This window comes from Cygnus olor, chromosome 9 (assembly GCF_009769625.2).
Source record: "Cygnus olor isolate bCygOlo1 chromosome 9, bCygOlo1.pri.v2, whole genome shotgun sequence".
Lineage (NCBI taxonomy): Eukaryota > Metazoa > Chordata > Aves > Anseriformes > Anatidae > Cygnus > Cygnus olor.
Genome location: NC_049177.1, coordinates 16,482,834 through 16,509,907, shown reverse-complemented (window position 1 = coordinate 16,509,907; position 27,074 = coordinate 16,482,834). Strand labels below are relative to the sequence as shown.

General features: G+C 40.3%; 1 protein-coding gene across 4 annotated transcripts in view; it reads right to left on the bottom strand.

Annotated features, from left to right (window-relative positions):
• Positions 1-24,097, bottom strand: part of ARMC9 (armadillo repeat containing 9) — a 65,504-nt gene extending 41,407 nt beyond the window's left edge. The window contains exons 1-10 of one of the 4 annotated variants that reach the window (XM_040567834.1): positions 24,009-24,027; positions 23,476-23,563; positions 21,661-21,786; positions 20,932-21,102; positions 20,399-20,554; positions 17,544-17,636; positions 16,323-16,347; positions 10,534-10,691; positions 8,672-8,770; positions 1,276-1,311 (exon numbers count right to left, since the gene is read on the bottom strand). In XM_040567834.1, the coding sequence (XP_040423768.1) occupies positions 1,276-1,311; positions 8,672-8,770; positions 10,534-10,691; positions 16,323-16,347; positions 17,544-17,636; positions 20,399-20,554; positions 20,932-21,102; positions 21,661-21,786; positions 23,476-23,526 (915 nt within the window). In that variant the 5' untranslated portion in view covers positions 23,527-23,563; positions 24,009-24,027. Of the gene's footprint in view, positions 1-1,275; positions 1,312-8,671; positions 8,771-10,533; positions 10,692-16,322; positions 16,348-17,543; positions 17,637-20,398; positions 20,555-20,931; positions 21,103-21,660; positions 21,787-23,475; positions 23,564-23,687; positions 23,806-24,008 lie in introns of those variants that run through there. The other 3 variants (XM_040567837.1, XM_040567835.1, XM_040567838.1) reach the window with 3 other exon arrangements.
• Between the last annotated feature and the right edge of the window lie 2,977 nt (positions 24,098-27,074).

Sequence of the window (27,074 nt, the reverse complement as noted above, 5' to 3'; positions counted from 1 at the left end):
GATAGTACATTCTGCATTGTATAAAATTATATGCAACTAAGACTCCCTGCCTAAGGGCAAAACTTTTCTTTAGCAAAGATAATTTAATTCACAATTTATCATCTGTAAACAGCTTTTCTCAATCTCAAAAGAGACCATTATGAAAGGGACCAGAATGCTAAACACCAAGCAAAACATGGCCAGTATGACCATTCACATCATCAACAGGAACAGGTTGCTCGATAGAGGTGGTCTTCTGGTACCTGTGGTCACACAGGTGAACATGAGTTACGTTCTCTATGTCAAGACAAAAAGCAGCACATAAGGAATAATCCATTGCATTTAGTGATTATTTCTCAAAATAAAATGTCATTTTAAGTAGAAAGTTGATTGTCCACCCAGGTTATGGTAGTTCCTGGTGAGGAATACATTTGAGGAAAAAGTACAATTTTCCTTGAAAAGTGAAATCTTGTTTTACCGTAACAAAGCAGAAAAAAAATACAAATATGGATGATTTTCAAGTAGAATACTGACTGACATTTTTCAGAATTGGTGTCAATCACTTTTATGATTTGATTACATACTGAGTTACTCAGAAGTAGACTCATTTCCTCTCTTTGCAAAGAATGCACTGACTACGGGCAAAATTAGATTCTTATGGTGTACTTGTAATATTGCCAGAATACAAACTTCCATCTGGGTTACAGAAGTCACAGGCAGTACACAAAATATTGTTCTGCTTTTTCAGTTTTCAGCTTAAAAGGGCCATTTTAATTGTATGAAACAACTTGATAATCTCTACTACAAAGTTTCACTTTACAAATTAAAAATACAAACAAAAAATAAGACACCTCTAAAAAGCACAATTCAATTTAGTGCATTGTCTTAAGCACTGATATCTATCTGCTTACTCAAAGGTGCTGTGGGATCAGATGGTGTTGGCACACTCCAAAGACTTCAGGTCATATACACTGACTTTCACATGGAAGAAACAATAGTTTTCCGCATATTATAAAGAAGCTGTGTTTCATGTGAAAAGTTGTGGACAAAGCTGCTCTTTTGCTGACATGCTGTGTTACACGTATTAAAAGCCATAAGGTTACTTAGAACTTCTAGTCTGTTCTCCATGCATAAATTCCAAGCCTTGCACATGTTTTTGGCTCTGTATGAACCATACAGTTAATATAATGACAAGTTAAAATGCGCAGAAAATTGTTACACATTGTGAAATGAAGAGAGACAAACTGACAGACTGCAGCAGGCAATGTGAAAGGATATAAAGATATAGACACTTACATATCCGTCATCACAAGGGCTCATAGAGTAATATCCCTTTATGGGCAAACAGGCACACATTAAAATAAAGAAGATTAAAAAAACAAGTTAACAGAAATAAATCACAGAGAAATGCACAGTTCTAAGAAAACAACAAATTAAAATTAGCTAAGTATTACCAGACCATTAGCTTTGAAAAGAAAAGTATAAGCATCTTCTCCCATTCCACATACTTTACGTTTTAGGACTGAAATCGGTGCGTTTCTCTTGTAACATACCTAGTCTGCGCATTATTCCATTGCAACTGTCAGTTAGAATAGCTGTGTACCAAGCACTGACACATTTATGTGGATCCATGAATTGTTCTCTATATTGAAGCAGCTAAAGAGACAGGTACCAATGAACATGGTATCAATCAGAAGACCTCAGCTTCCGAGAAAGCAGCTGTAGATTTTCTCCATACTTGGCTGGAATTTCTCACAAGCATATAATGAAAGCTGAAACAATCTGAGGTGTTTCAGCAACATTATCTATTCCTCATCCCAAAAGGTTCCAAGGCTACATTAAGGAAAAGTCTCTAGAAGGAAACCTATGATTTAGCTACTAAAGTAAAAAAATCAGAGATAATTCATGGTTTGAGTAGTTTAGTAATACATCCATGTTCTCTTTACTTAGACTATTATATTTAACTGATTTAACCTACAACAGGTTAATATCTAAAGAGAGCAGTTGAATTCTCCGAAGTGAAAGAGTATTTTAACTTCCCCAGCACTATGCATGTGTGCATACACACACACAGTTCCTGGCTAAGGCAATTTAAAATTAAATTTAACACAACAGACAACATAGAGAGAAACCAACAAGTGAGCAAAAAGAAACCAGGAGATAACCTCTGGCACGATGAGATGGAATTTCAACACACTCGTGACCTAAGCCAATGAAAATGTCCATAGGCATCAAGACAAGGATGACATTCAAGGATTTGAGGACAGTAACAGGAAAAGTTTGTGGAAACCCCTACTGATGTCAACGCCTTACCTTTAGAGATGAGGAATGTAACAGTTAATACAAAGAGGATGCCCAAATTGCTGCAGATAGCAGATATATGTGAAAAAGGCATCACATATGGTGACAGCAGAAAAAAAGAACTTCTCTTTCTTTACACAAGAAGGCAGATTTGTTTCTTCTTTATCACATATAAGCAATAACATTTAAGAATCATCCCATGGACAGGGGTGGAGAAGAAATATGTACTTCATCCTAAGAAAAGCTTAGTTACACTACATGCTGTTTGCTGTAAGTATTTTGAAGTGAAAGAGTGTACATCCACAAAATGCTTGGTGAATCCACTCTGAATGGCTCAGAATAATAAAAAGTGACTTCTGTTTCCATGTCTCCTAGGTTTCGTGTGGACTGCTGATGCTGAAAACATTATGACAAATAAGAAACAATGGCTGCCATTAACTATTACAACTTGGTGGCATGTTCACATTTGCAGTATAAAGTTTTTGAGGAAAAAAGTGCATACTATGGGGAAAAACAAAACAAAACATGCTAGTCTTTATGGCTTTTCCAACAAATTAAAAAAAAAATCCACCCTGTTTACAGTTTGTAAGTCACGGACTAACTTCAGAGAACTGGTGCTTTTGTCCAGAGTGTGACAGAACTAACCACCCCCCTCAGCTTCAAAAGAGCTGTGCCAAAAGACATCTAAATCTAGCAAGGGAGATTAATTCAACTAATTGGTGTGACAGGTAAATATAATCAGACTGAACACCAGCGAAAACATAATGGGTATTTATTCTATTCCATGACAGAGGAACAATATATGCAATCAACTACACAGCTTTCTAGTCACAGAACCATTTTCCAGTGGTTAAGACGCATCTTGACTATAGATGGAGACTGCACGCATGAAGAAGAGCTTCTTGTTTTTCCTTTAATCCAAAATTTAGAGAATCTTATTACAGTAGCCCTAATCCAAGAAATTCCAGGAAGGTGTGCATCGTATATGAATCGGAAAAATCTATTCATGGGTTTAAGATGGAGCCCGTGCTTAAGAGCTACATTGGATGGGGACTGAACGTACAACACTTCAGAGGATCAAATCCAAGCTGGTAAAGAGCCAGAATCCTCTAGGCTTCATGACGTTTATTAAACAGATGCAGTTGCATGCAACAAAAGGCTACAACCCATGTTTCTCACCCACCAGACAAATCAGTTTTAGAAGGAGGAAAAAAAAGTAAAACAACTTATGTGTTTTACAAATATAAGGAACTATATTAAGCAACTGTATTTAAAACTATTCATTTCAAATTTACCCACCATTTCCCACATCAATTTCCTGCCCAAACAAACATTAGAAAGTCAGGAATCTGATTAAATCTTCAGACGAATGTTTCCTCAACTTCTCAGAACTGGTGCTTTGACCTCCTGTTCTTAGATGCAGACCTTTTGCTCTGACAATTTTCTCAGATTTCTTATCTCCCAATTCAGGAGTACACACGTCAAATGACACGATCGAAGATGGGGATAACATTGAATTGCAGCTAGGAAAAAAAAGGCCTTATGATACAATAGGGCCTTACAGAAGCGTTAGAAACATCTCCCGTCTGTAACGCTGTACTGAGGCCTCTATCCCCCGACGTGCACCAGATACATCCTGTTAATGGACGGCAGATCAGGCTCACAAGCTGACCCATGAGGTCACAGAGCTGGCAAGAGACATAAAGCTGCTCTACAGAAGAGCGAGATCCAAGCCAGCTTACAGGAGAGCACAAGGCAACAGCCAACAGCAGACACCCTAGCTAAGTAAGATTTCACGGGGGTGATTACACTGGGAAAGTCTTTTGGTCTTGCCTCAAGTCTCAAAGCCAGTTCTGGAAGAAAGACTAGTTTGGGGATTTGTCCTTCTGATATGGATTTCTTTCAGTATGAAAGGACAGACCTTTAGCCGCAGGAGACAAACCCGGAAGCCGATGTTTGTACAGTAACAGCACACATTAGTAAGTGATACATACTGCTTTTACTGTAAGCTCAAAGCCTGAGACCTCAAGGATTTATATTATACAATACTGCTTTTCAGACAATAAAAGCTGTGCACCAAGTACAATGCACTGGGAACAAAATGAAGTTTACAGACAAGTAATGCTACCAGGGATATAACCCAAGACATACTCTTTAACTTCCTCGGGCAATACATCATTTTGGTTACAGCATTGGTACAGGCCTCCTTCCCAATCTATCCTAAAACTACCAGTGTGCTGTAGCTGAAACAACAAAATACACCATAAAGCCCACGTACACATCTCAGAGCATGATGCTACAATCTTAGAGCATGTCAACTGTGCACTGAGTGGCAGATCTTCAACGTCAACAGGACTACAGAATGCCTGTTGGCAGCCAGGAAGCAAAAATAGTTTCTTACCTTCCTAAAAAGAAGTTCCTAAGTTTATCCGTGCATGATTTACTTCAAGGACAGAAATTATCAGTAAATGAAAAATTGAGGCATCACCTCCTAATTGCCTTTAAAATCTTCATTACACAGCTAAGGGATGACTAAAAACACAGTCCTCCTAGCAGCACTTATGGCTTTAACATCTTCTGCTCTCAGAACCTGCTCCCAAATTTGGATTGTCCTGAGTTGTGCCAGCACAGCTGACTGAACTCAAGCATCCATTCTTCCCAAACAACATAACAAATATACAAACATCCCCTAAGCAGTAGAAATTTAAGGCTGCGTATCAGCACAACAAAAAGGAACTTCCTACCTAATGATTTCCTTGGCTGCTAATCCAGAGATACTGATCCACCAAAATTAATTTACTTAGGGATTTATGGGCCTGACATCAATGGTATTACTGGGACAAGGCCAAATCCAGAATACTGAAAGCCCAGGTAAACTATAAAGGCCTAATCGATTTTGTTGGCAAAGAGGAAAAAAAAGAAAAAAGGAAAAAAAAAAAAGGACTTTTAATGGCTGAAAACAATCTTTAGAAATAGACTTAAAAAAACAAACAAACAAATGCAAGATGCTTATCTTGCCTACACAGTGAACATAATGGTAAGGATGAGCAAAGGAGCTAACCCTCTACTAGTTTCTTCCCTCCACAGTTCTACAGGTGACGGCTCCTTACAGTGGAAGGAGTTTCGTGAGACAGAGTAGCTGGCAAGACCACACTCCAGTGACTCTAATTAATTATAAGCAAGAAGCGATGGGACCTTCCAACACAAATCCAGCACAGATGTTGCAAACGCATTCTGTTACGTTGTCTAGGTCATGATGCCTCCAGCTTTATTCCAAAACTTATCTGAAAACCTGAAACCACTTAAGGATAGAACAATAACATCTAAGTGTATAACAGTGAGGAATTTGTAACCCCTAAAGAAAAAGTAACGTGATGCCTTGATGACCAACAGCCTGAATTTGGTTTTTAGTCAGTCTCATCTGGCTTCATGGATCAACAGAGGCAGGGAGTGGTTAGAAGTATTTTTGGGCTATACACATACCATATATATGTGTTCTTCTTACTTATTTGTGTCTCTGCATATTTGCTGTTCACATATGAAAACAAAACTCTTTACATGGGAAATAAACAAGAAAATATTATTAACCAAGTCGGATACAAGGATAAGACTGGGAAACCTGGTTATGTTTTAGTTAAGGTCTACAGCAAAGACTGTGATTAGCCTTGTCTCCATAACTTGGGGAATGCCTCGGATAGCCTGAGTACATGAGCCTGCTTATAGAAATGGCGTTAGATTTCAACCACAGTAGCTACTATAACCTCACTGTCAAGGAGTGACCTGAACCAGCTGAGAAACCGTTAATCTAAATAGACTCAGTGCTATAGTTGTCCTAGCCCTTCCCTAGAGAACTTTGATGGCACAACAACTGCCTCAAGTACTGTGGGTAGGGGAGCCATAAAGTCACACTGAAAGAGTTATGCGAGTAAAACCTCATATAAAAACAGATTCAACTGTGCCAGAAGAACACAGCTATACTCAGCTTAACCTAGTTAATTTGGGACAGAAAGGAGGCAAAAATTTACTTCCAGTAGGGCAGAAAAACCACCACCATCAAAACCTCTTTCTCTGACCCACCTACATAGCTGGAGATTACGTTAAAGTGGCCACGCTGGCACAAGTACAGTGGCAAATGCATTTCCAGAGCAAATAAGCTTTTAGAGATGTTTTTAGAGAAGCAGGAGTAAGCAAACACGATGCAGAAGGTCGACAGGCATTTGAACATCATTTTGTAGAAGAAAACAAGGTATGGCTGGAAGAGATTTTGAACTGTCACCTAATCTGTCCTGGAGGAGCAACCAAGCATCAACCTTTCCTGGTAAATGGTAACTATTGGTCTATTTTGTTCTTAAAAACTTCGACAGAGATTCTGGCTGATACACTGTGTTTATACACTGCTGCTTACCCACTTCTTCAACGATCACTTATTGATCTGAAAAGTCTTGTAAAGTCTTCTTTCATAGAGAATGAAACAGACGTTTATAGCTAAAGGCTACATGTCTAGCAATAATCCACCCAGCTTTTATCAGTGAAGATGCAGCTTCAACCACTTCTGTACACTCTGCAGTGGATAGAGAGAAAAATCAACAACTTCCACAGGGATGACACTTTTCCCTCTGCCCACTTCCCAAAAGGGTTCAAGAGATCAGAGGGTCAACTTATGACACAAAGAACAGACATAATAAGGCAGCGCTACGCAAATGGAGCAACTTGAAAGTGTAGAAGGGAAGCCTTGATGCAACTAAAGTACAGGAACAGACAGAAGAGGGCGTATGGCTGCAGCAGATGGCAAAATGCAGATGACTGGTGTACACCAAGCATTACCTTGGAAAGCTGTTGATAAGGAATAATGGAAGATCCCAGAAAATTGTTGGTTAGAAGGCTGGCAGGAGGGGGGCTATGATAAGGGGTGGGACATGGCATAACCATGCACCACAGACATGGTGGACATCAGAGAGGAATTATAGACTATCCCTGATATTGAGGTAGGTGACAGAGATCTTGGTTCCTTCCTGAACCCCTGGAAACACAGCCTGCAAAAGAGTGCACCTCTTAAATACACTGCAAGTCTGAGGCAGGAGTTCTGACCATTAACAATGAAGCAAGGGTATTTAATTCAGCTTGAAGAACAATGAGGAATATCTACCTCTGAAAGTAATAACACAGAGAGAAAAAAGAAAAAGGAATATTCTTCTTATCTCCTCATCTTTCTGTAACAGATCTTCAAGAGGAACAAAATGTACCCATAGTGTTTTTGTTATTAAAAACTTTAGCTAGGATAAGGAATAAGAATCTTATTTTCTTCTGCTTTTCCTTTGACACTTTACAAAGCTCTCTTACTGCAAAGTTACGTACACATGAATGTCTGCCATGGCCAAAATAATAAGCTTAAGTCATGAATTTGGCTTGTCATTCTAAAGTAGTGGCACACTATTTTATTCAAATGTTTGAGGAGTTCTAATATTAACACTTATTTGAAAAACATGAAGCTAGAAAAGATTTGAACAAGCTAGGTATTAAAACAGGTTGTGCCACTGAACAGCTCTTACACTATCATTAAGTCATGTAATATTTCACACCCACGGGCACAGTTTCATGGACACTAGAAACTACCCTAAGATGGTTCTGCTGCTGAAAAAAAAGCTCCCTCTCCACAATGGCACAAAAGATTGAGAGGAGCAGAAATGGGCACAAGCAGCCAGGTAAATTGTAGCCGTTTGACAATAACAAGAGACCGATGGAGAGGGAGGGAAAACAAAAAAACAAAAGCAGGCATCCTGAGATGCTTATTGGTAAGACTGAAGATCTTTAGATAAGAAGCTAAGCCCATCATGTAAATCAACAAGGTGGCTTAGGTGTATGATTCTAACAAAGCTCTTAACAAAAAAAGGGAAGTCCTCCCTTCCTTCTCTTTTCCCCATGTGTTCTCGTTATCCTGTCTGATGCTCCTTTAGCTGGGTAAACCAACTCACTCTGGGGTTATAGGAGCATCACTGACAGCAGAAAGGAACAGAGCATGTGTCCAGAGCTGAGCAATGCAACCACCTCCTCTTAGCTACATTAAACTCAATTAAGACATGCCATTAAACCACACTCAAGACATTAGCTTATTATTTTTTTTTAAAGAAAAACAAACATTGTTAGCAGCTTTAGCAAACGCACAGCTCACTGTTATCATAACAAGAGAATTAATCATATTTATGCAGCTATAACTGCGTAACTGTCATTCACTAGCACATGAGATCGACAAAACTTTACGCCACATTCTTATGCAAACATGAACACATTATCTTTCATCTTTTACTATTTCAAATCCCTTGTTTAATACACAGCTCAAGTGGTATTGTACAAAACCAAACTAGAAAAAAAACACACAAACATTAATACTTACTGTTCCAGGCCTTGTGAAGTCAATACTTTGTGCTACACTTTGTCTCATCTGATTGCTAAACAAGCGAACACAAACACTTTGAAGATATTCTGGTGTGATCTAAAAAAATAGGAAATATAACAAGAGAACAGGACTATATAAAACTTACTTTTTCTACCAGACAAGCATTTGTATACTTGAGGGTTTTTGAGGGCTAGAAACCACACATTTGATGCAAGTGCAAGGTATGCACTCAAACTATAATTTGGTTCAGAAATTAAGAAAATTGTAAACTTTCTTCATCAGGGAATAGTTTTGCTTTTCAGAACTTGCACTAAACAATTTCAGAATCTAGAAGAAAAAGTGAACTGTCACACCAGTGTTTGCACATAGATTTTCCTCAATCAAGAAGTTCTCCAACAATAAGTATGAAGCAGTTTTAAGCTTTAGACATAAACAATGATACGCTGAAGTGTTACCTGTCCGAAGAGTAGAACTTAAATCACAGTTGTACAGAAGAGAGAAAAAAATAAGTTGCGCAGTACAGGACTTTACGTTTCAAGGCAAAACATCTCAGTGGGTTTAGACTTTTTGTTCTGCGAAATCTACACCACAGCAGAATTGCCTAATTGCAGAATAGTTATTTGCTGCCCCAAAACAGAGGAGAGGGATTATAGAAAGGGGAATAGGGACACTTATAGCAAGAAAACAAGACCCTTCAAATTCAGAATGCTGTAATTTCAGCATTATTTTATACAGTGTCCAGCTCCACTTTGGAAAGTGACAGAAACCAAGAATCCTAACGAAAGAGCACCATCAGCTGGACACGTTTGGGAAGGCTCAAATGACTGCCTAGTACAAGGCTTACAAAGAAAATTTAACAAGCATCCATCCTCCACCACAGAACGTAAGGGAATATCACCTCAGAGAGCAATGAAGCCTGCAAGGGTAGGCAGGAAATAACTGCTATGTTTCTTATTGCTTTTGAAACTCACGAAATGTATCAGCAGATACGTTTCCTAATCAGCTGTAAAACAAAATCCACACATACAGGCAACTTCTTCCCTGCAGTAGTGATGTAAGCAGACAGTAATCCCAGCTGCAGAGTGGCAAGCTACAAGATCTTCATGCTGATGAGACGAGGAAGGTACATACTGGTATTTCAGCAAGCAGCACGGGAACTCCAAGGTCATTCTCCCTGCTAACAATTCACAGATCCCTTAAAAGCACCTAGAGGCCACTAACATCTGCCGTAGAGGCCTGCTTGCACAACAGATGAAGTGTAAAACCTCTTTGTATAAAAAATACCCATAAGAAAGTTGTTCTTTCTCCAGTCAAACACATGTGTGGCCCATTTGATAAAGTAAATAACTCATTCATCCCCCCCAACAGTTCCCTTTACCAACTAAATTAACAAGTTCAGCTTAGCAGAACAGAGAGCAAAGCTTTTCCTCACCAAAATTTTGAATAAATAGAGAAGATTGTTTCCGCCACTGTGCAACTTAAAGCAGACCTGGCAGCTGTTTTAAAGAATCTCTGATGGGCTGAACCGCAGTCAGTAATCACAGTAACTCCCTCTAATCACTGCTTATGCCAAAGCTCAAAAGGGGACTCCCACAAGAGATCTGAGAGGTCTTGTGAGATGATGCTACTTTCTACAAGATTTCTGAGCTGGCACAATTCAGCTCAGGCTCGGCATCACCTTTATCCTAGTACACAGGGGCAATGGAAGAAACTCAACCCAAGCACTGTGTTTCATCAGTGAAGAGACAATACTTACAGAAACGCTCATAACTATGAAGCTTAATTCACTTTTTAGGAACATCTCTCCATTTCTGGAGATGGGAGGAGTGAAGTAAGTACACATCCGAGTCACCTCTTACCATCTTGCCATTGACTGTTGCCTCCAAGGAATCCACAAGCTCTGCAGTGACTCCAATGAGATTATGGTAGTCTGCTTGCATTTTGTTAAATCGCTTCAGGTAGGTCATGGTCCTGTGCTCAGACTCCACTAACTGTTGATGAAGATGTTGCAACATTTCTGTCAAGATAATAATAAAAAGGAAATAAAATCACCTTTTCAACTGAAAGGGCAGAGAACCCAGAAGCATTTTTACTGCTGCAAAGGGACAACTTTGGCTGCTGATGTGGAATTTTATCCAAAGGGTGGAACTTCACTGCAAGGATAGTTCCACACTACCAGTGTGATTTCATTTCCTCACTACAGCTACAAGTACTTAACCTTACCTTAATTGCACAAACAATTGCTTTACAGTTACATGCTGCAGCAATATAACTACTGGACAGTAAACGTCACTGAACACGCTTATGAAAAGAATACTGCTTTAAAAGCCTTAATACGAGAAGTTCTATGCTGTTAGAGACAAAAATGAAAGTGTGAGCATCTAATCAGAAGAATTTATGACAAAATGCAGCCCAGACGTGGTTAAGTGTTACCTACACAGGAGATGCATGCACCATCTTATACATTCACTAAAGTAATAGTAGGTAAAAACATTACAGAGTAACTGCAAAGCGCTAGCTGCTACTTCAAAAATAAAACAGAAAAGGAGAAAGAAAGTAACTAAGATTAATACAAGTGCTTGGAAGGTTATATTGTAAAGCTGGAAGTTTTTTCCTGTCAATTTATAGACAAAGGCCATTGCCAATTAAATTATGTAGGTCTCTATGTATTATACAATATATACTAAGTCTTGCATCTTTTAAAGAAAATGGAACAGCTCATAGAAAAAAATTACATTCAAGTTAACCAGCTCCCCATTCATTATTAAAATAGTCAATGGATTCTTAGAAGTTGCAGGGAATTTCCTACTTCATTTGATCACAGATGCCTTCAATTTTACAATTTTTTTTTTTTCTTAGGTGATTCCATTATTTATTCGTTCATGGTGAGCTATATTAGTTACTTTTAATACCCACTTCAGTTTCTGGAAATAACTCCAATTTTTCTTTTTATTTCTATTTATTTTCTGTCTAAATTAAAAAAAAAAAAAGTAACATTCCCAATACATTTTGCTTCTTCAGATTCAGTTAATTTAGAGATGAAAGAAGCAAACTAAACGCCAAAATCTGTATCCTTCATTCCTGTTCTCAGACCTAGCAAAATTACCATTATACATGGAAGTCACGAACACAATCTGGAGCTGGGTACCAGAGCAGGTATCCCTACAACCAGACAAAACTATGAAGAGAGGCACTATAACGCTATTTTTATTCCTGATGCTTATGTATTTTGCTAAGACATTATATTTTAAAACAGTTTGATGAGAAGCCAGCATTGCTCCCATGTTGTGAAAAAGACCTAGCACCCATCTGCAAACAGACTGAATATTTACCATAAAACTTTCTGTTAAACAAAGTGCAGGAGTTAGCTTGACTACGGAATTTCAAACAGAGGTAGGATTCTTTTTCACAGATTTCAAAACTTCTTGGATTCGAATACAGCATTCCAAACAGCCTAATATAACACAGTTTAGGTCCACACAGACCCAGGAGGCAGAAAAGTAAATAGCTCAAGATGCAAAACTGGAAATTAGAAAAACAAATTCCTTTTCCTGGCTTTGAACAGACTTTGTCCATGACCTGTGAGGAAACCATCTTGCACTTTCATGATTCACTATCTCTTTCCGTAACAATATAAATCATACCTTCCCGTATCACAGAAGTGCTGCGAAACATAACTGATATAAGTGGAAAACTTTGGGATGGTCATCTAGAGAATCCTACAGCAATGTGAAGTTTCACTGCACAGTTGTGCATGCTGAGGTTTTTTCAAATGCAAAACATAACTGCTGCGTATACTGCTGTGCTGTGCTGAGCTGAACACCTTGCAGCTACGAGAAACAAGCCGTGGAGAATTTATGTACAGTTATTTAAAAACACAACTGTCCCTCGCTGTTTACTCCCCTGCTCTCTGAAGTCAGGCACAAACCTCTGCTCTGTTCCACGGCGGCTTGCATACAGATGGTAATAATCAGCAGAGCGAAGAACGGGGAGTGGAAGTGGTATCTAAGTACCACGGCTTATCTCGCAGAGCCTTCACAAGTTGTCTTCTACCAGCAAGTTATATTGCAGATAGCGATATACTAATTATGTGGAAATATCGCCCAAGTAACTGTACAGGAAGTTACTTGCTGACAAACTGCTTCTTAAAGCGATAAACACGTGGACTTCAGAGAGAAGGCTGTCAAACAATACTGTTCAAGTAGAACTGCCCTTAAGACTGTCATTATAAACGAAAAAGGTAAGTCATTAGGTAGCTTTTTGAATTCTGATCTTGATATATCTTGTGGATTTACAGTGTTTCTGAAACAGGCTGGTTTTATCCCATTTATATGAAAAGCAATAGATGGCACGACAGCTTATTTCTACTTTCAGAAAATTTAGCAAAATGAACTTTTTATGGGATCTTTTGGAGAAAAAAAGTGTATTAGCTATAAATTTACAGTCTTAAAATAAAGCACAGAATGCAGAGAAGATACATTTTCTTAATTCTAATCTATATGTTTTGATTTATGAGTTTTTAAAAAAGTTATTTTATTCTGACAGCCCCCTCCCCTCTTAGAGTGGCTCCTTTCTGAGAATCGTTCGTGAATTGTCACTCTGCGCCTGCAGGATTTGTGACTGATGCTTTTTATCCAACTGCAAATCTAGCAACCCTAATGGTTTTTTTTTTATATACTTCCTTGGAGGGAGCAAAAACCTGTGTGAAATAACAGAGGCTGGGTCAAGCCACAGGTGGTGCTCAAATACAGCAAAATGCACTTAAAAATAAGAGCTAAGATAGATTCCAAAGACAACCCAAATTTTTCTTCCCTGATAATAATCATACAACTTTAAGTTAATTTTTATTCTATAGCCACCACTGATAAACAATTACCACGGCCTTGGTACCATATAGCTCCAAAACAAGAACACTAAATGCATTAAGACCCTGAGAACATCCATTATAGAAAGCAAGCTGCTCTTCAGCACATTCTTCTTTCGCTTGGATGACCAAATTGGAATACATTTTTATTTAACTTCAACTCAGAAGTTTCCAGGGGATATATCCAGAGCGTGGCTTTCACTCAGAGGAAAGTCTGAAGCATCAAGTCACGAAACATAAATCTTCTCATCATTTGCTTGCTTTACATAGACTAGTACAGAAAATTTCCAGTGATGAAAATACATCTTCCAACTACAGCCAGCAGGAAGAACTACAAAACCAATTCTCAACACAGCTCACGAATGCTAGTCTTAGCAATTGAGAATCAGGCCAATTTACCCCTTTTCTGTTAAATCCAGGGATTATCAGTTATAAACACTGGTCTTTACCGAGAAAAGGGAGTCAAAGAAAGGAATCACAAAGTCGTGACATATTTTGCATTTTTTACAGCACTATCTTCTCAAACAGTAATTTTACTAAAAAAGGCAAAATATTTCATGAAAGTTTCTCTTACTAGCAAGGCAGGAAGCTTTCGTCGTTGGCATGTAACTGACCCGTGTACAGATGGCTGTTCTAAGAGCTGGTCCTACGCTGCTCCATTTCCCCCCCTTGCATTCCTGCCATATCCCCATAATCAATACCAGCATTTACGCAGAGAGATCAGGGAGCTACCAGCCCGGTTAAAAATTAGTATTTAGTTGCTTGCTTAAAACGTTAAATCGTTGCAATGAGTCAGAATGGGAAGAAGTGAACTGCCACTGAAAGACACTTTTTCCATAAGTGACATTGCAGCAGCAATCAAACTGCCCCTGTAACGGGAAGCACAGAGTAACACAATGTTTGCTTTCTTTTTTTCTCTCTCCCAACAGACAAATGCTTTCTACAGCCAACTTGTAATAACCTAGGGTTATAGAGGATTAAAAACAAGCTCCAGACCTAACACCTACCACAATCATTACTTTTATGTGGAGGGAAAGAGGGGACAATAAAGGGCAGAGGACTAACCTGGTTTAGGAAGATACAGCATACAGTAAAGCCAGTGGCTCTGCAAAGTGAAGATGCTGGCTTTAGGCATCTTCCAAACTATTGCGTGTTTCTACCCATTTTCTTGACTTGCTCTGTCACGTATGTAATTACCTCTGCTCATTTGTCACGGCTTCTTAAGAAGCACATTTGGAAAATAGGTGAAGAGCCAGAGACTGTAGCTGGTTAATCAGGAAAAGCACACACACTGAACTCTCCAGGACATCTTCAAAAGCACATGCACCATCCCACCCAAACTTGAAGTGCTTCAGTATGTGAGACTAATGACTGGCAACTATTTACAAAAGGCTGTTTAAAAGGACTCTTTGCCATACCACTCTTCACTCATATGTTACCTATTAATTTTCTTTACATTTCTCTCCTTCACTGATAATGTAAATATTCTTCAGCAGTGAGTACATACGGCAGACCCCACGTGATCCAAGAAGCATACTGCAGAACTAACGTCTCAGACCCGGTACCTTCAAACGAGACAGACCTCAAATAGCCTTCACAAAAAATCCACCCTGACTCAAACTCTAAGGCATCTAACAGATCTACAAATTAAGACTGCATGGAGTCAATACTATGACAGTCTCTGTACTCGTACAGAGCACAGAACTTACCAAAATAAAAAAAAATATATAATTAGGCCCTAAATAACTCAGGCCCAATCAAGTAGTTATGTCTTTTGAATCAGAGTATGGAATTATCGCCTTCAGGAATCTCCACGACAAGGAAAAAAAGTGACTTTTGGCAAATAATGATCTATTACTCTATGAAATTCTAACAACGTAAAGCACAAACTTACAAAGGAAATACCCAAACCTCACAATGGGAGATGACCTTCATTTTCTTTCTAATTCAATATATAAGTAATAAATTCTCAAGGAAAAACTACAGATTAAAACAACTGAGTAGGAAAAGCAATTTTAGGAACCCAAGCTGGGCCCATACAAATTCCCATCAACAAACTGAACAAAAAAAGTCAATTGAGAAAATGAATGGAATGGACTTAGGACCTTCAATTCTATTTATTGAACTGTTTTTTAAAACGCATATACTTCAAGTGCCGTCCGCATCTAATGGGATTTAGCACTGAAATCACCATTTTAAAGGACCCCAAGTTACTTAGTTAAGTGTTTATGAACAGCCTACTTAAAATATTTAAGACGTTCTTATTAAGAGATTCTTAGGACGTAACAAATTGTTCTATTTTAAGAGTTTAAACAGGATAAGTGAATAGGAACAAAAATCTACTTTCTATTAGAAGGTCTGACAGCCTTCAGAGTAAAGGACTGAGATTTGAAGCCTGGAAGATGCAGATAGACATAGGTGGGTACTGGAAACAAATCTGAGGAAACTTATTTTAATCATAACTAAAAACAGAGAGCTGGCACGCACTTGGTAGAGAGTTATCCACTTGTTTTTACTATAATTTTATTTCAAGACAGAACAGAGGTAAAATACAAATCCCACTAACAGGCCCTTCCCATTCCCAGCACATCCCTGTGCTCAGCCCCATGGACTTCAAGCAGCCTGGCAATAGCTATCACCAAAACAGGGGTATGGATTTCAAAGGACTTTTTGACATGCATCAAAACCTTTCCCTGTCATTGTATGCCTACTTTCCGCTACATTTATAGCTACTATTATACCTAATAATCTTACAGAATATCCTTACCACATCTCCACATTTACCTTTGTTGCACTGTCCATTCTCCTTCTGTTGTACGAGTAGGAGCTGTTCAGGAAAATGTATTTCATTTCAAGCATGCATTTGTTCCAGAGGTAGAATGAGAAACTCAACCAACTAGCGCACCCGACCAAGCCAAATATTCCTGCAGCCCCAGGCAACAGCCCATGCCTGATGCTTCATGGAAAATCAATAATAAATGAATCAAAATAAACACACAAAAATCTTTCAAGTGCACAATGTTGTATAGAAACGTGAGACTTTTTGCTGACCTTCACGCATACAAGATCCAAATCTGAAAACATGGTAAATCCAGACTAAATGTATTAACAACAAAAAAAAAAGTCAAACTGCTCATAAAATCAATATACAAATATGCAAACAATACATTCTAACAAATATTTAGGGTTCAGTCTGGATCCAGTATATTACTGCATAAAGATGAATAAACAGATAGAAATTTAAATGTTCAACATCACGCACACACACACACAAACTGCTCTAACATGGAAGTGAAAGCAGACTTCTGATCACTGCTCCCTATCCTGACAAACAGAATGATGCAGGAGGAATATCATTTCCAGCTCTCATTCAACACCACTGTGGCATGATGTCTTAGGATGGAGTAAGATGTACGAGGAAAAGGATTTTAAACCTGACCTTTTAAAATAGAAAATAGGCAGAAACAAAGACTCTAAGTAGTTCTCTCTGCCTTGCCTTTAACTCTGCTGACCAAAAATGGAGATTATCTTGTCATACAGCTAGTTAGCCTGCAAATTAGGCCTGACAACACAGCTTAAACAATATTGTTAGAAGAAAAATTAGTCTGAAAGACAACTCATTTAATAAAACAGTAATTTCTGGAACCCTTAAAGGCCCTGGAAAACTTTCAGCTAGTCCCTGAAACGGCTAATTGAAAAGATTAAAGAGCTTTACAAACACAGAGAGAGGAGTCGGGCTTTGGGGTATTCTGTACATCACACACAGAAGCAGAGAAGGGTCATATAATAAATAAGCAGTTTCATACAGATATATACATTGTCTTTGCATAACTTTCTCAAAAGTTGGTTTTGAATGTAGAGTTTTGAATGTTTCATACCAAATACATTAAACTGCAATGTTACTGCAATTGTACAATAGATCTTAGCAGCATACTCTTCTGATAAATTATACTGTCTCTTTACAGTAATTTTAATGATCTTCAAAGTATTTTCTCAGAAGGATACAAATAAAGTGAGAAGCCTGGGAGTCTGGCTGGCTTTGAGAGTCAGAGACAGGAACTTTTCCAATCTTGTCCTTAAATCCAATGTCCAAGAATCCTTCAAAAGAAAAACAAATGATGACAGCTGTTCACCAAATATGTACACTTCGCTGGAAGTACTGTTTGGATCACAGCAACCTTCCACTAGTAAACAAGGCAGCCAACATTGTAGTGAAAAGATTTTCTTTCACTGTTACCGAAGTGAACGTGGTTGCTAACTACTCATAAAAGTACACCAGAGTAAATTCAGTATTATTTCTATACAAGACTTATACCGGAACTAAAGCCACATCATGTTTTTAGAAAACTATCACACAATATTGGTGCCTTGTACGAATATGCAACAACTGCTTTTCAATTACAAGTACCTTTAAAATACAAGCAACTTGATAAAAAGATGCTATGAATTTAACATTTTTAAAATAAAGCACAAAATGAGCTATTTTCCATTCTTCAAAAGGAAATCACTGAAGTCATCTTTCATTCCTGACAAAATCTGGAACTTTAGATTCTGTCTGTAACTACTGCAAGCGTCATGACATGACATCAGTGGTCAGGGTACAACATTTCCAAAACACGTTTGAAGAAAAAAAATGACTCGTATGAAAATCTGGACTAACGCATCAGCCACTAACTGGAATGCTGTTTTCCGTCTCACACAGTGTCTCTGTCTCATAAGCACAAGAAAATAATACTTAAGAAAAAAAAAATACACCTAAGAATTTACTGATTACTCATTTCTTGTTTTTCAAACCTTCAGTTCAGCTGGTTTCTGCTTAAAAGCTAGCCAACAGATGAAAGAGCAGTTATCTTCCAACAAGTGAAAAAGCAACGTATTCCAAAAAATAGCAGGGGCTTCCTACTTTACTGCTGTATTTGTATACATTGCAAGCTGCTCTTGCAGCTCAAACTTTCCCATATTTCACCACATTGGAGAGCATACAGAATTTACTTGCTGCACTCACCAATTCAGTGACAAGACAGTGGTGCACTCACTACACGGGATGTCATATATTACCAAGCAGCTGTGTCTGCTACAGAAAGAAGTGTATATTATTTTTCAAGATATATTAAACAAGCAGCAAGGAACTCCAGCTATAAAGCATCAGATGCCTGAGGAAAAAAAAATGCTGTAAGAACACTGCTTAGTAGACTAGTTACTCACTGCTGTTCTTTCTCAAATGTAAAACAACCTGTGCTTCCACACTAACACAGAGTGAGTTGTACAATTCCCACAAGAAAACACGAGTGACTGTGGACTAAGAGCTTTGACAGAGTTACTATGAATAAACCCAAGGATCTTGTCCTAGATAAGGCATTCCACAACAATAACAAAAAAAAAAGCTCCTAAGTATAATTAAAAAAGTAGTCATATTCCAAGTCTGAGGTCAACTAGCACATCTCATTATTTATAGCTAGTCCCAAAGGAAAATTGCAGCATATGCCTTTTTTGGTGTTAAACTAAAGCTCCTCATCAGCTGCTACATATAAAGTCAGCCCTAGGGCTGACAATTAAGGTTTGATTTGATATCAAACCATGTGTGACAGCAATATGGACTAAAAATATCCCTTCCCACCACAGTGACTGCCCACAGCTCCTTAGGTGAGCCAGCACGACCGTCCAGGTGGTAGGATGGTGGGGCACACCAAGCATGTAGCCCTGCAAAACATTACACGTACTTCACAAACAGATCTGTGTACGTGTGTGTGCATACATGGGGGAGCTCTATACCCGCACATTCACACGCAATAAAGCAGCTCAGTTTCTTGATCCAGTTCGAGTGCAGCAGCACAGCCAGTTGGGTGCCACATAACCAAGAAGTTAAACAGCTTTCTGCTGCAGGAACAAGCTGTCAGCAGGTGGAACGGGGGCAGCACCCTCGCCATAGGAATTGCCACTGATACTTTGCAGCTCCAGACAGCATCTCCTAAGCACCCCCCTGCACGGTGCTCAGAAGGCAGTCAATGTGAAGGTGCTTTATTACCCCTTCATCGACAGAATAACCGTAGATCATCGTAACACTGAAAGAAGTGCACCTGGAAATGAAAATCTATTTTGAAGCTGAACCACACTAACTTTTATACTCTTTCCTCACCTCACATGTGCCTAAGAACTTGCATGTGCCTAAAAACTGAACTCTGAAACAGCCACAGGCAAAGGCTAAAACGTAGTTAACAAGACGTATTAAGCAGTAAAAATGCCTGTGGCAAGAGTCACCAAGCCACTAAACACAGCTATGCTCTTCCAGTATTTCTGGGAAGAAAAAAAAACCCTCTCAGGGAACACAGACAACACTGACTTATTGTCTCAATTAAGACAATTACATCCTCAATTTCTGCTACAGGAAGATTACTTAATTACTTATAAAGTTGACTTTCTCTTTTCCACATTAAATGAAGCTGCTTCAGTCTCCTTATGCCTAGCTATCGTGTTTTAAAACCAAACTATACCCACACGGATAGTGGGATATCCCAGGCAACGTCCTCAAAGCACGTAAGTGGAGTTGCACTACTGTATGGTGACTCCCATCAGCACACATATTTCAGGGTTGTGTGGAAAGGAAGGAGAAGAGGCATTTACTTTATTTTAATGCCAGCACACCATTTAAGACTCAAATATAAATATATTTAAGATATTACTCTGTTACTGATTACACTCTCACAACCCTTCCTCCATTAAATGTCTTCTTTTATGATTGTACAGTTTCTGTTACAGGAAACGATAAAAGCAATTACCAAAACAAATATCATTCAACACCTACCATTCCATGGGGAAAAAAAAAAAAAAAACACATCATAAATACAATTTCTGCAAAGTACCTGGAAAAGTTCTTTAAATGAAGGATGCACCATAGGGTTGGGAACGAAAGGCAAAGCATAGAAGGGAAGAAACTCTGTAGTTTGGCTCAGTGCAGCTCCTTTTGTTTCAAGGTATGCTTTAAAGTGAGAAATCCTTTCCTCAAGTTCAGCTTTGTCCTAGGAAATAAAACCACGTATTTATTTAGAAGACTGCTGTTCTGAACGCACTGTAAAGCTGGCAGATGTAAGTAGAGACCTAAAGACATTAACTTCAAGTTTGAAATCTCAGCATATACAGTTAGAGGTGTGAAAATATCAGCACACTGGTATTTTCCAGGTTATTTCAGAAGCTCCACAATAAGGAACAAATTCAATCTCTGTACTTCACAATACGAGTGTCTGCTTTCATCTAAAATGTGGACTGCTGCCCAAAATCTGAAATGTGTACTCTGTGACTTCTTACTAAGCATCCCATTGCCATCTGCACTAAAGACAAGTATATCAAGTAAAACAAATGAAAGCAATTTGAAGCTCAAACTGTCAAGTAAACTTACAGGCTTTCCCACAGAATGTTTCAAGAGGTATGTAGCAAAGTATATGTGAAGATAGAACTCCAGCTTCTGAGCAGCTGGTTCATTGTCCCGGACTGAAGATGAAATATGCTCCTCCCAGAGCTGGAAGAAAGCTTTCTGCTCACCATTTTCAAACGCTGTTAGCAAATCTTTCTGCAAAGGGCAAAAGCATTCAGTCAAAAAAGAAATACGGAAGAGTAACATTTTTCAAAGGCTACATAGGCTAGTAAATGAAGAACCCAAGCGCCATCTGAAGATGCCGAATTAAAGTTTTATCCAAAATCTCTTACCATTTGACGACCAGTTAAATATTCCTTCTCCAACTATCTCTAATCTCTTTGAGAGCCTGAAACACCCATTGATACAAGAAGCAAATAATTTTTAAACATGGATCTGGGGACCCACCTTTACCATAAGGGAAAAAAAAATACCTGCAGCATCTGAAAATCAGCCTTTCAAAGTACATCAAGCTAAAAAACTAAAATACTGTGAACCAAAATTACTGCCTCAGGTTCAGAAGGATTGAAGCTCTTCAGAAAAGCAAATGTGAAGGTTCCTGCACTGAAAGAAGACTGCTGGCAGCCTTCTCCAAATAAATAAGAATTGGTTCAGACACAGCATGTAATCTCACTGCTGTAGTAATTCACATGGTGGTTAGTGGTCTTAAACTCTTTCGAGTATTATTCAAAATAAGTGCAAGTGATGCATTACCTGAACAGGCAAGGCTTTTGAATCTCTCAAGGAAACACCTGCTGTTTTGGGTAGAGGCTTCCCTTTTATTTTACATTCCTTTGCAAATACCTTCACTGTTTCTTCAAATTCCGCAAAATCCAAATACTGCAAGACAAAAACATACAGAAATATTTTTCTTAGATTATTAGTGCTTCAAAGAGTGATCCATGAATCGCCAAAGTAAGAGTTCCTCTGTAGCATGGTCCACAAATGTTGAAAGATTACACAGGAACAAACTGTGTCCCACGTGGTGAGAACACACCGTTTCTTAACTTAGGTTTCCTTCTACATCTTAGACAACAGTATTCGCAACCAAGCACACTGTCTCTAAAAGAATGATGCCCCCCAGTTTAGTCAGTAACTTAATTCACCCAGAGAAGAAAAAGAAAGAAAATCCATTACTGCCAACACCTCAGCTGAATAAAAAAGTAAATAACTTCCTTGCAGATAACGTTCTTGGAGGACAGAATTCTTGACTCTGATCTTCTCTTCAGCAGCCACACAGCTGGAATCCTAAGCCAGTTCACTCACGATACGTGAAGCTGCATTAGCCAAATCAACGGCCAGCTAACCAAGCGCTGCTCTTCTGAAGAAGAGAAAGACAGCCCTCTCTCTTCCTCCCACAATGTACAGTCATGATATTACATGTCTTCCCTCTCCTCCCCCATCTCATGAGTCTTAGTTATTGGTTGCTGTGGCAAGACATCACATTTTGTCTTGCAAAGTTGATCTGGGTGTCCAACGTTGCCACAGAGAAAAAGAATCATTTATTTTCTTCACTGTTAACATAAACAGTACTACGTTAACGATTGAGTACTTAGGACTTTTTAGATTTGTTTTCTGAGAAACAAACAAACAAAAAATTAGGCTTCAAAATATTTTGTCTTTCAATAGACTCTCTAGGCTGAGAGTCCAAGCTTTCAACAGGCAGCCTGGGAAAAGCTGGGCACAATAGCAGCTGACTGCCGCTCCTGATCACAGCGCTGGCGCCTGCAGAACCATGCAGCAAATTGGGTCACACAAGCACACAATGCACGTGGGAGGCTGACGGTTTGCTGCTCACTTTGGGTCTGTGAGACTGTGCTGATCAAAGGAACGTGACAGTAACAAGCAACAGAGATCACAGCTTGTGTCCTTGTTCCAAATCATAAACATCCCATTTAGCCAATTTATCTGGGAGGCAGAAGCACAAACTACCAGAGAGATGCCCACCCTTTAAAGTTTTTCTCTCGCATTTTTTTCTTCCATAGGACTGTTTCACACTTCAGAATATCACCTAACGGGCAATATAGGTAGATGAGCACCTAGCTAGAGAACCCTGATTTGGCATTAAACCATGGAGACCAGTGGTCTCAGGACTTCAGCTTGGGCTTTGTCATTTTTGGGGTGTTTATGTGCCTCTCCAATTTTATAGAGGCACAAAATCACGTGGCAGCCGAGCCACCTGGCTCAAGGCTCTCACCAGTACCACAGGTTGGACCTGAGCCCCAGAGCTGTCCGGGATCCAACCAATTTAACTGTCCCTTTAACAAAAGCCTCATTTACGATGAACAATAGATACTTTTAAATTATCAGACGTGTGGCTGCTGGCATTTAATGCACATTAAGCCCTGCGAACCCACAGAGCGTGACGGCACCCGGGATTTCCAGGCGTACCAAACGCTTGCCCGACTGCACACCCACAGCACGCAGCGCTTACGCCGCCCCGCTCCCGAACACAAGCTCTCTGAAACCCCCCTTGCTCATTTCAACAAAAAAAAAGGGGGAAAAAAGGGAAAAGAAGCGCGCACCAACCTCTCTGACCAGCCCGAGCAGCTCGGCTTCGTAAGCCAGCACGTCGCCCATCGCCGAGCGGCACCGCCGGGGCTCACCGGCGACGCACCTGGAGGGGAGAAGGGCACGAAGGGAGGGTCAGCGGCCCCAAAGCGGCCCCAAGGCGGCCCCAAAGCGGCCCCAAAGCCCCCCAGCCCCCCAGCGGCCCCGGGCCGGGCCGGGCCGCGGCCTACCTGCGGACCGCCGCCGCCTCCGGTCGCCGTGGCAACCGCGGCCGCACGCCCCGCCGCCCTCCTGCCGCACGTGATCGCGCTCGGCCAATGCCAACTGGGGAGCGGGCGTCACGTGGAGGGGGCGGTGGCGGCCTCGCCGTGATGGCGGCCGCCGTGTGGCGGCCCGGGGGGGGGCGGGGCGGCTCTGGGCGGCTGCAGCCTCGGGCTGGTTGTGGCGAACGGCCGCTTTCTCTCAGTGTTCTCTTTTTTAAAAACTTATCTGAAGGGTGTTCGTGGTCAAATTAATTTGAAAAAAAAAATAATAATCACACGCCGTATTACCGTACAGTTTTTGTAGCTCCCTTACAACCCGCACAGTCCAGAAGTTGTGGAGAAATTCTGGGCGCCATCTTCTCTGCAGGCCTGAAAGCAGAGCTTTTGGATGCACAACTGAACAATTTCGTAATAAAGTTTAATGCCACATGCTACAATATCCACACCTGCGCACCTCTACGGTGCAGTCTGTTAAGTGAATGTGAACTCCAACTGTAATTCCCATTCTGTTTAAAACAAAAATGTCCAAAGGTTACCTGTTCCATTTACTGCACAATTTAGAAGATTAATTTAACAAAGTTATTAGATAAAGGAAGAGGGGCTTTCATTTTGGTGGCTGAGAGAGCCACACAGCCCTGCCAGAACCCGCGCTGTGGAGAGGCAGAGGCCATCCGAGGAGAGACCCACAGACACCCACTTTTCTAGTAAAGATTTGCTAGAAACAGAAAAAATCACTTTGAATCATCAGTGATGTCCTGTCTGGGATTTTGGTCTCACCTACACAGCTGTGTTTTCCTCTGCCCATACCTTAGATGAACTCCTGAGAAGACTCATGCCCTCCTCGCCTCCCCACCGCAGCCAGACACAACATGGCACCATCTTCCTGCCTCTAAAAGGCTGCCAAAAGAGGCATCCAAAACAGTCTGCAGTGCTCTGCATCTGCCCCAGCCACAGATTCTGAACCCTAATAACCTCCCAGAAACCAGAAGCGAATCTCACCAGACAGCTCAGAGGCTCTGCTCTCCACTGAGACCATTTCCTGGCCAAACCTTAACTTCCCAACACTGGCGCTTCAGTATGAATGTGGTTCAGGGCACAGCCTGCCCTTGGCTAGTGATCTAAGGGTGTTCTTCTCCTTACGCATTTTTTTTTTTTTAATTGAAGGCACAGGGAAAAAAAAAAAAACCCTTAGACATTCTTGACAGATCTAAAATTATCAGTTTAATAGGAAAAATGTTGGGAAAGAGAGAGGTGATGGAAAACAGTTATGACAGAAACACGTCACACTGGGTGAGCAGGCACCAGCACCCCATCCGTAACTCGTGGGAATCATCAGCCCACCACTGCTGCAAATAGCTCTGCTCCTTGCCAGCCTGCACGGGGTTGGTATTTGAGAATGAAGCACTGAGGCAGACTTCTGCTCTTTGGGAAAGGGAAACAAGATGTGAAATACCTTATGCAGGGCAGATGCAGCCTTCACAGATCTACCCGCCTCTGCCATGCCTTCCTTCTTCAAATGGTGGCTGTCCAGGTAAGGGACAGAGCAGTGGTTTGAGCCAGGACTGGTTCCAGCAGAAAGGGAACGTGTTGGCTGAGCTTGGGCAGAAGAGACCCAGGGAGAATTATCTAACGATGCTAAAATCAGGTGTGAGGCTTCACGACTGGGAGCAGCGCTTGTTCTGAAAGGGAAGATGAACATCTGACACCTTGTGAAAGCCCTTTGCTACCTCCCCCTGAGCAAGTGCGTTGCTACAGCAAACCTCAACTTCTCTCACTGGGGCATCGTCCCCTGCTCAAGCACTCCAGATATTCTCTGTTTTGCCATATCCCTGAATTTATTTGTGCTGAGAATTCCAGACGTTGAAAAAACATCTGAACCATGGCAGAAGCTCAATAGACCGCTGTGCTTCTAAGGTTTGCCACAGTATTGCTGTTCAAAGATAAAATAGGTAGGCCCCCTTCTATTTATTTAGAAATAGATGCTGTGTGCTGCAAACAGAGACATTTGTGTAGCCCTGTGGCTTCTTGGAGAATGTTAGAAGCCTAGATTTTGGATCAAAGATGTTTCTGGGCAGCACACTGCGAGTCTTAGAAAGGGCTCAGCAATGCCTAGAAAGCAGTTGGTAATTTCTAGAAAGCAAAGGGAAATTCCTAGAAAGTACTGGGAAATTTCCAGAAAGTGCTCTGCAATCCCAAGAAAGCATGTAGATATTTCTAGAAATGATTCTGTGATTCTTAGAAAACACATGAGATTTCTTAGAAAGCATAGGGAAAGGCCTAGAAAGCTCTAGAAGAAAAAGCATCCTGAAATTCCCAGGAAGTACACCAAGATGTTCAGAAAGCACCTTGGAATTCCAGTCTGTAATTCCTACAAAGATCTCGTAATTCCTAAAAAGAACACAGATATTAAAAAAAAAAAAAAAGTTCCAAAAAAGAAGTGGAATATTCCTAGCATCTTGCCTGAATTCCTAGAAAGCACAGGAGCATCTTTAAAAAGCACCAGGGAGGTGCTAGACAATTTGTGTCCGTCATTAGGCTGTGTCCCCATTGCTCACCGCGCGACGTTTACCATTCCGACTGGCGGGGTAGTTTCTGCGTGTGCTGCTGAGTGCTCAGTTGGGTACATGGCTGAGCTGGCAATTAGAGCTTCTGGGTTTGGCGATTTGTATACTAAATGAATCTGAATTCTAAATGAAACACTATGAAACATTATCAGCTGGCATCATCCGGCTCCCTGTTCGTAGTTTTTTTTCCTGGGGACAGGTGGCACTGCCTCTGCTGCGGAACTGAATATTCCTGGGACTGGCTGCAGGTGCTAGGCTGGACGGTAACCTGCTGCTCAATTAAAAAACAGGTTGCTATTTTCTATGCCCAAGTGGAAGATTTTGCAGGGAATTTCTTCTTTCAGTAGCCTTTCCAAGTGGTCACATTAAAAATAAAAGCAAGCAGGCAAGAGGGGAACATTTTTCAAAACTTAAACATCCTGTTATTTTCTGAGTCAAACTTCACCTTTTAGTTGCTAAAAATGATTTTGGCTTGGATTTTCAGTGAATACTTTTAAAGGAGCATTTGGACAATAAATCAATCAGTCAGGTTTTGGTGGATGGCACATTATTGCTGGTTGGGTTTGGAGCATGGCCTGGCTCTTACTGGTACTGCCCGGGAGCAGAGAAGTTTGCTTGGACCACGGTCCTGCGCTCAGGCAGGGTACCCTGCCGTTCAAACACTGCTCACATTTCAAGTTACACGGCAACGTGACCCTCAGGGCCCTCTGCAAGGAAAACCGAGGCAATGCAATTGCAAAAGCTCTCTGTTTTCCACAGCATTGGGCTATCATAAAGCTGCTCTGTCTCC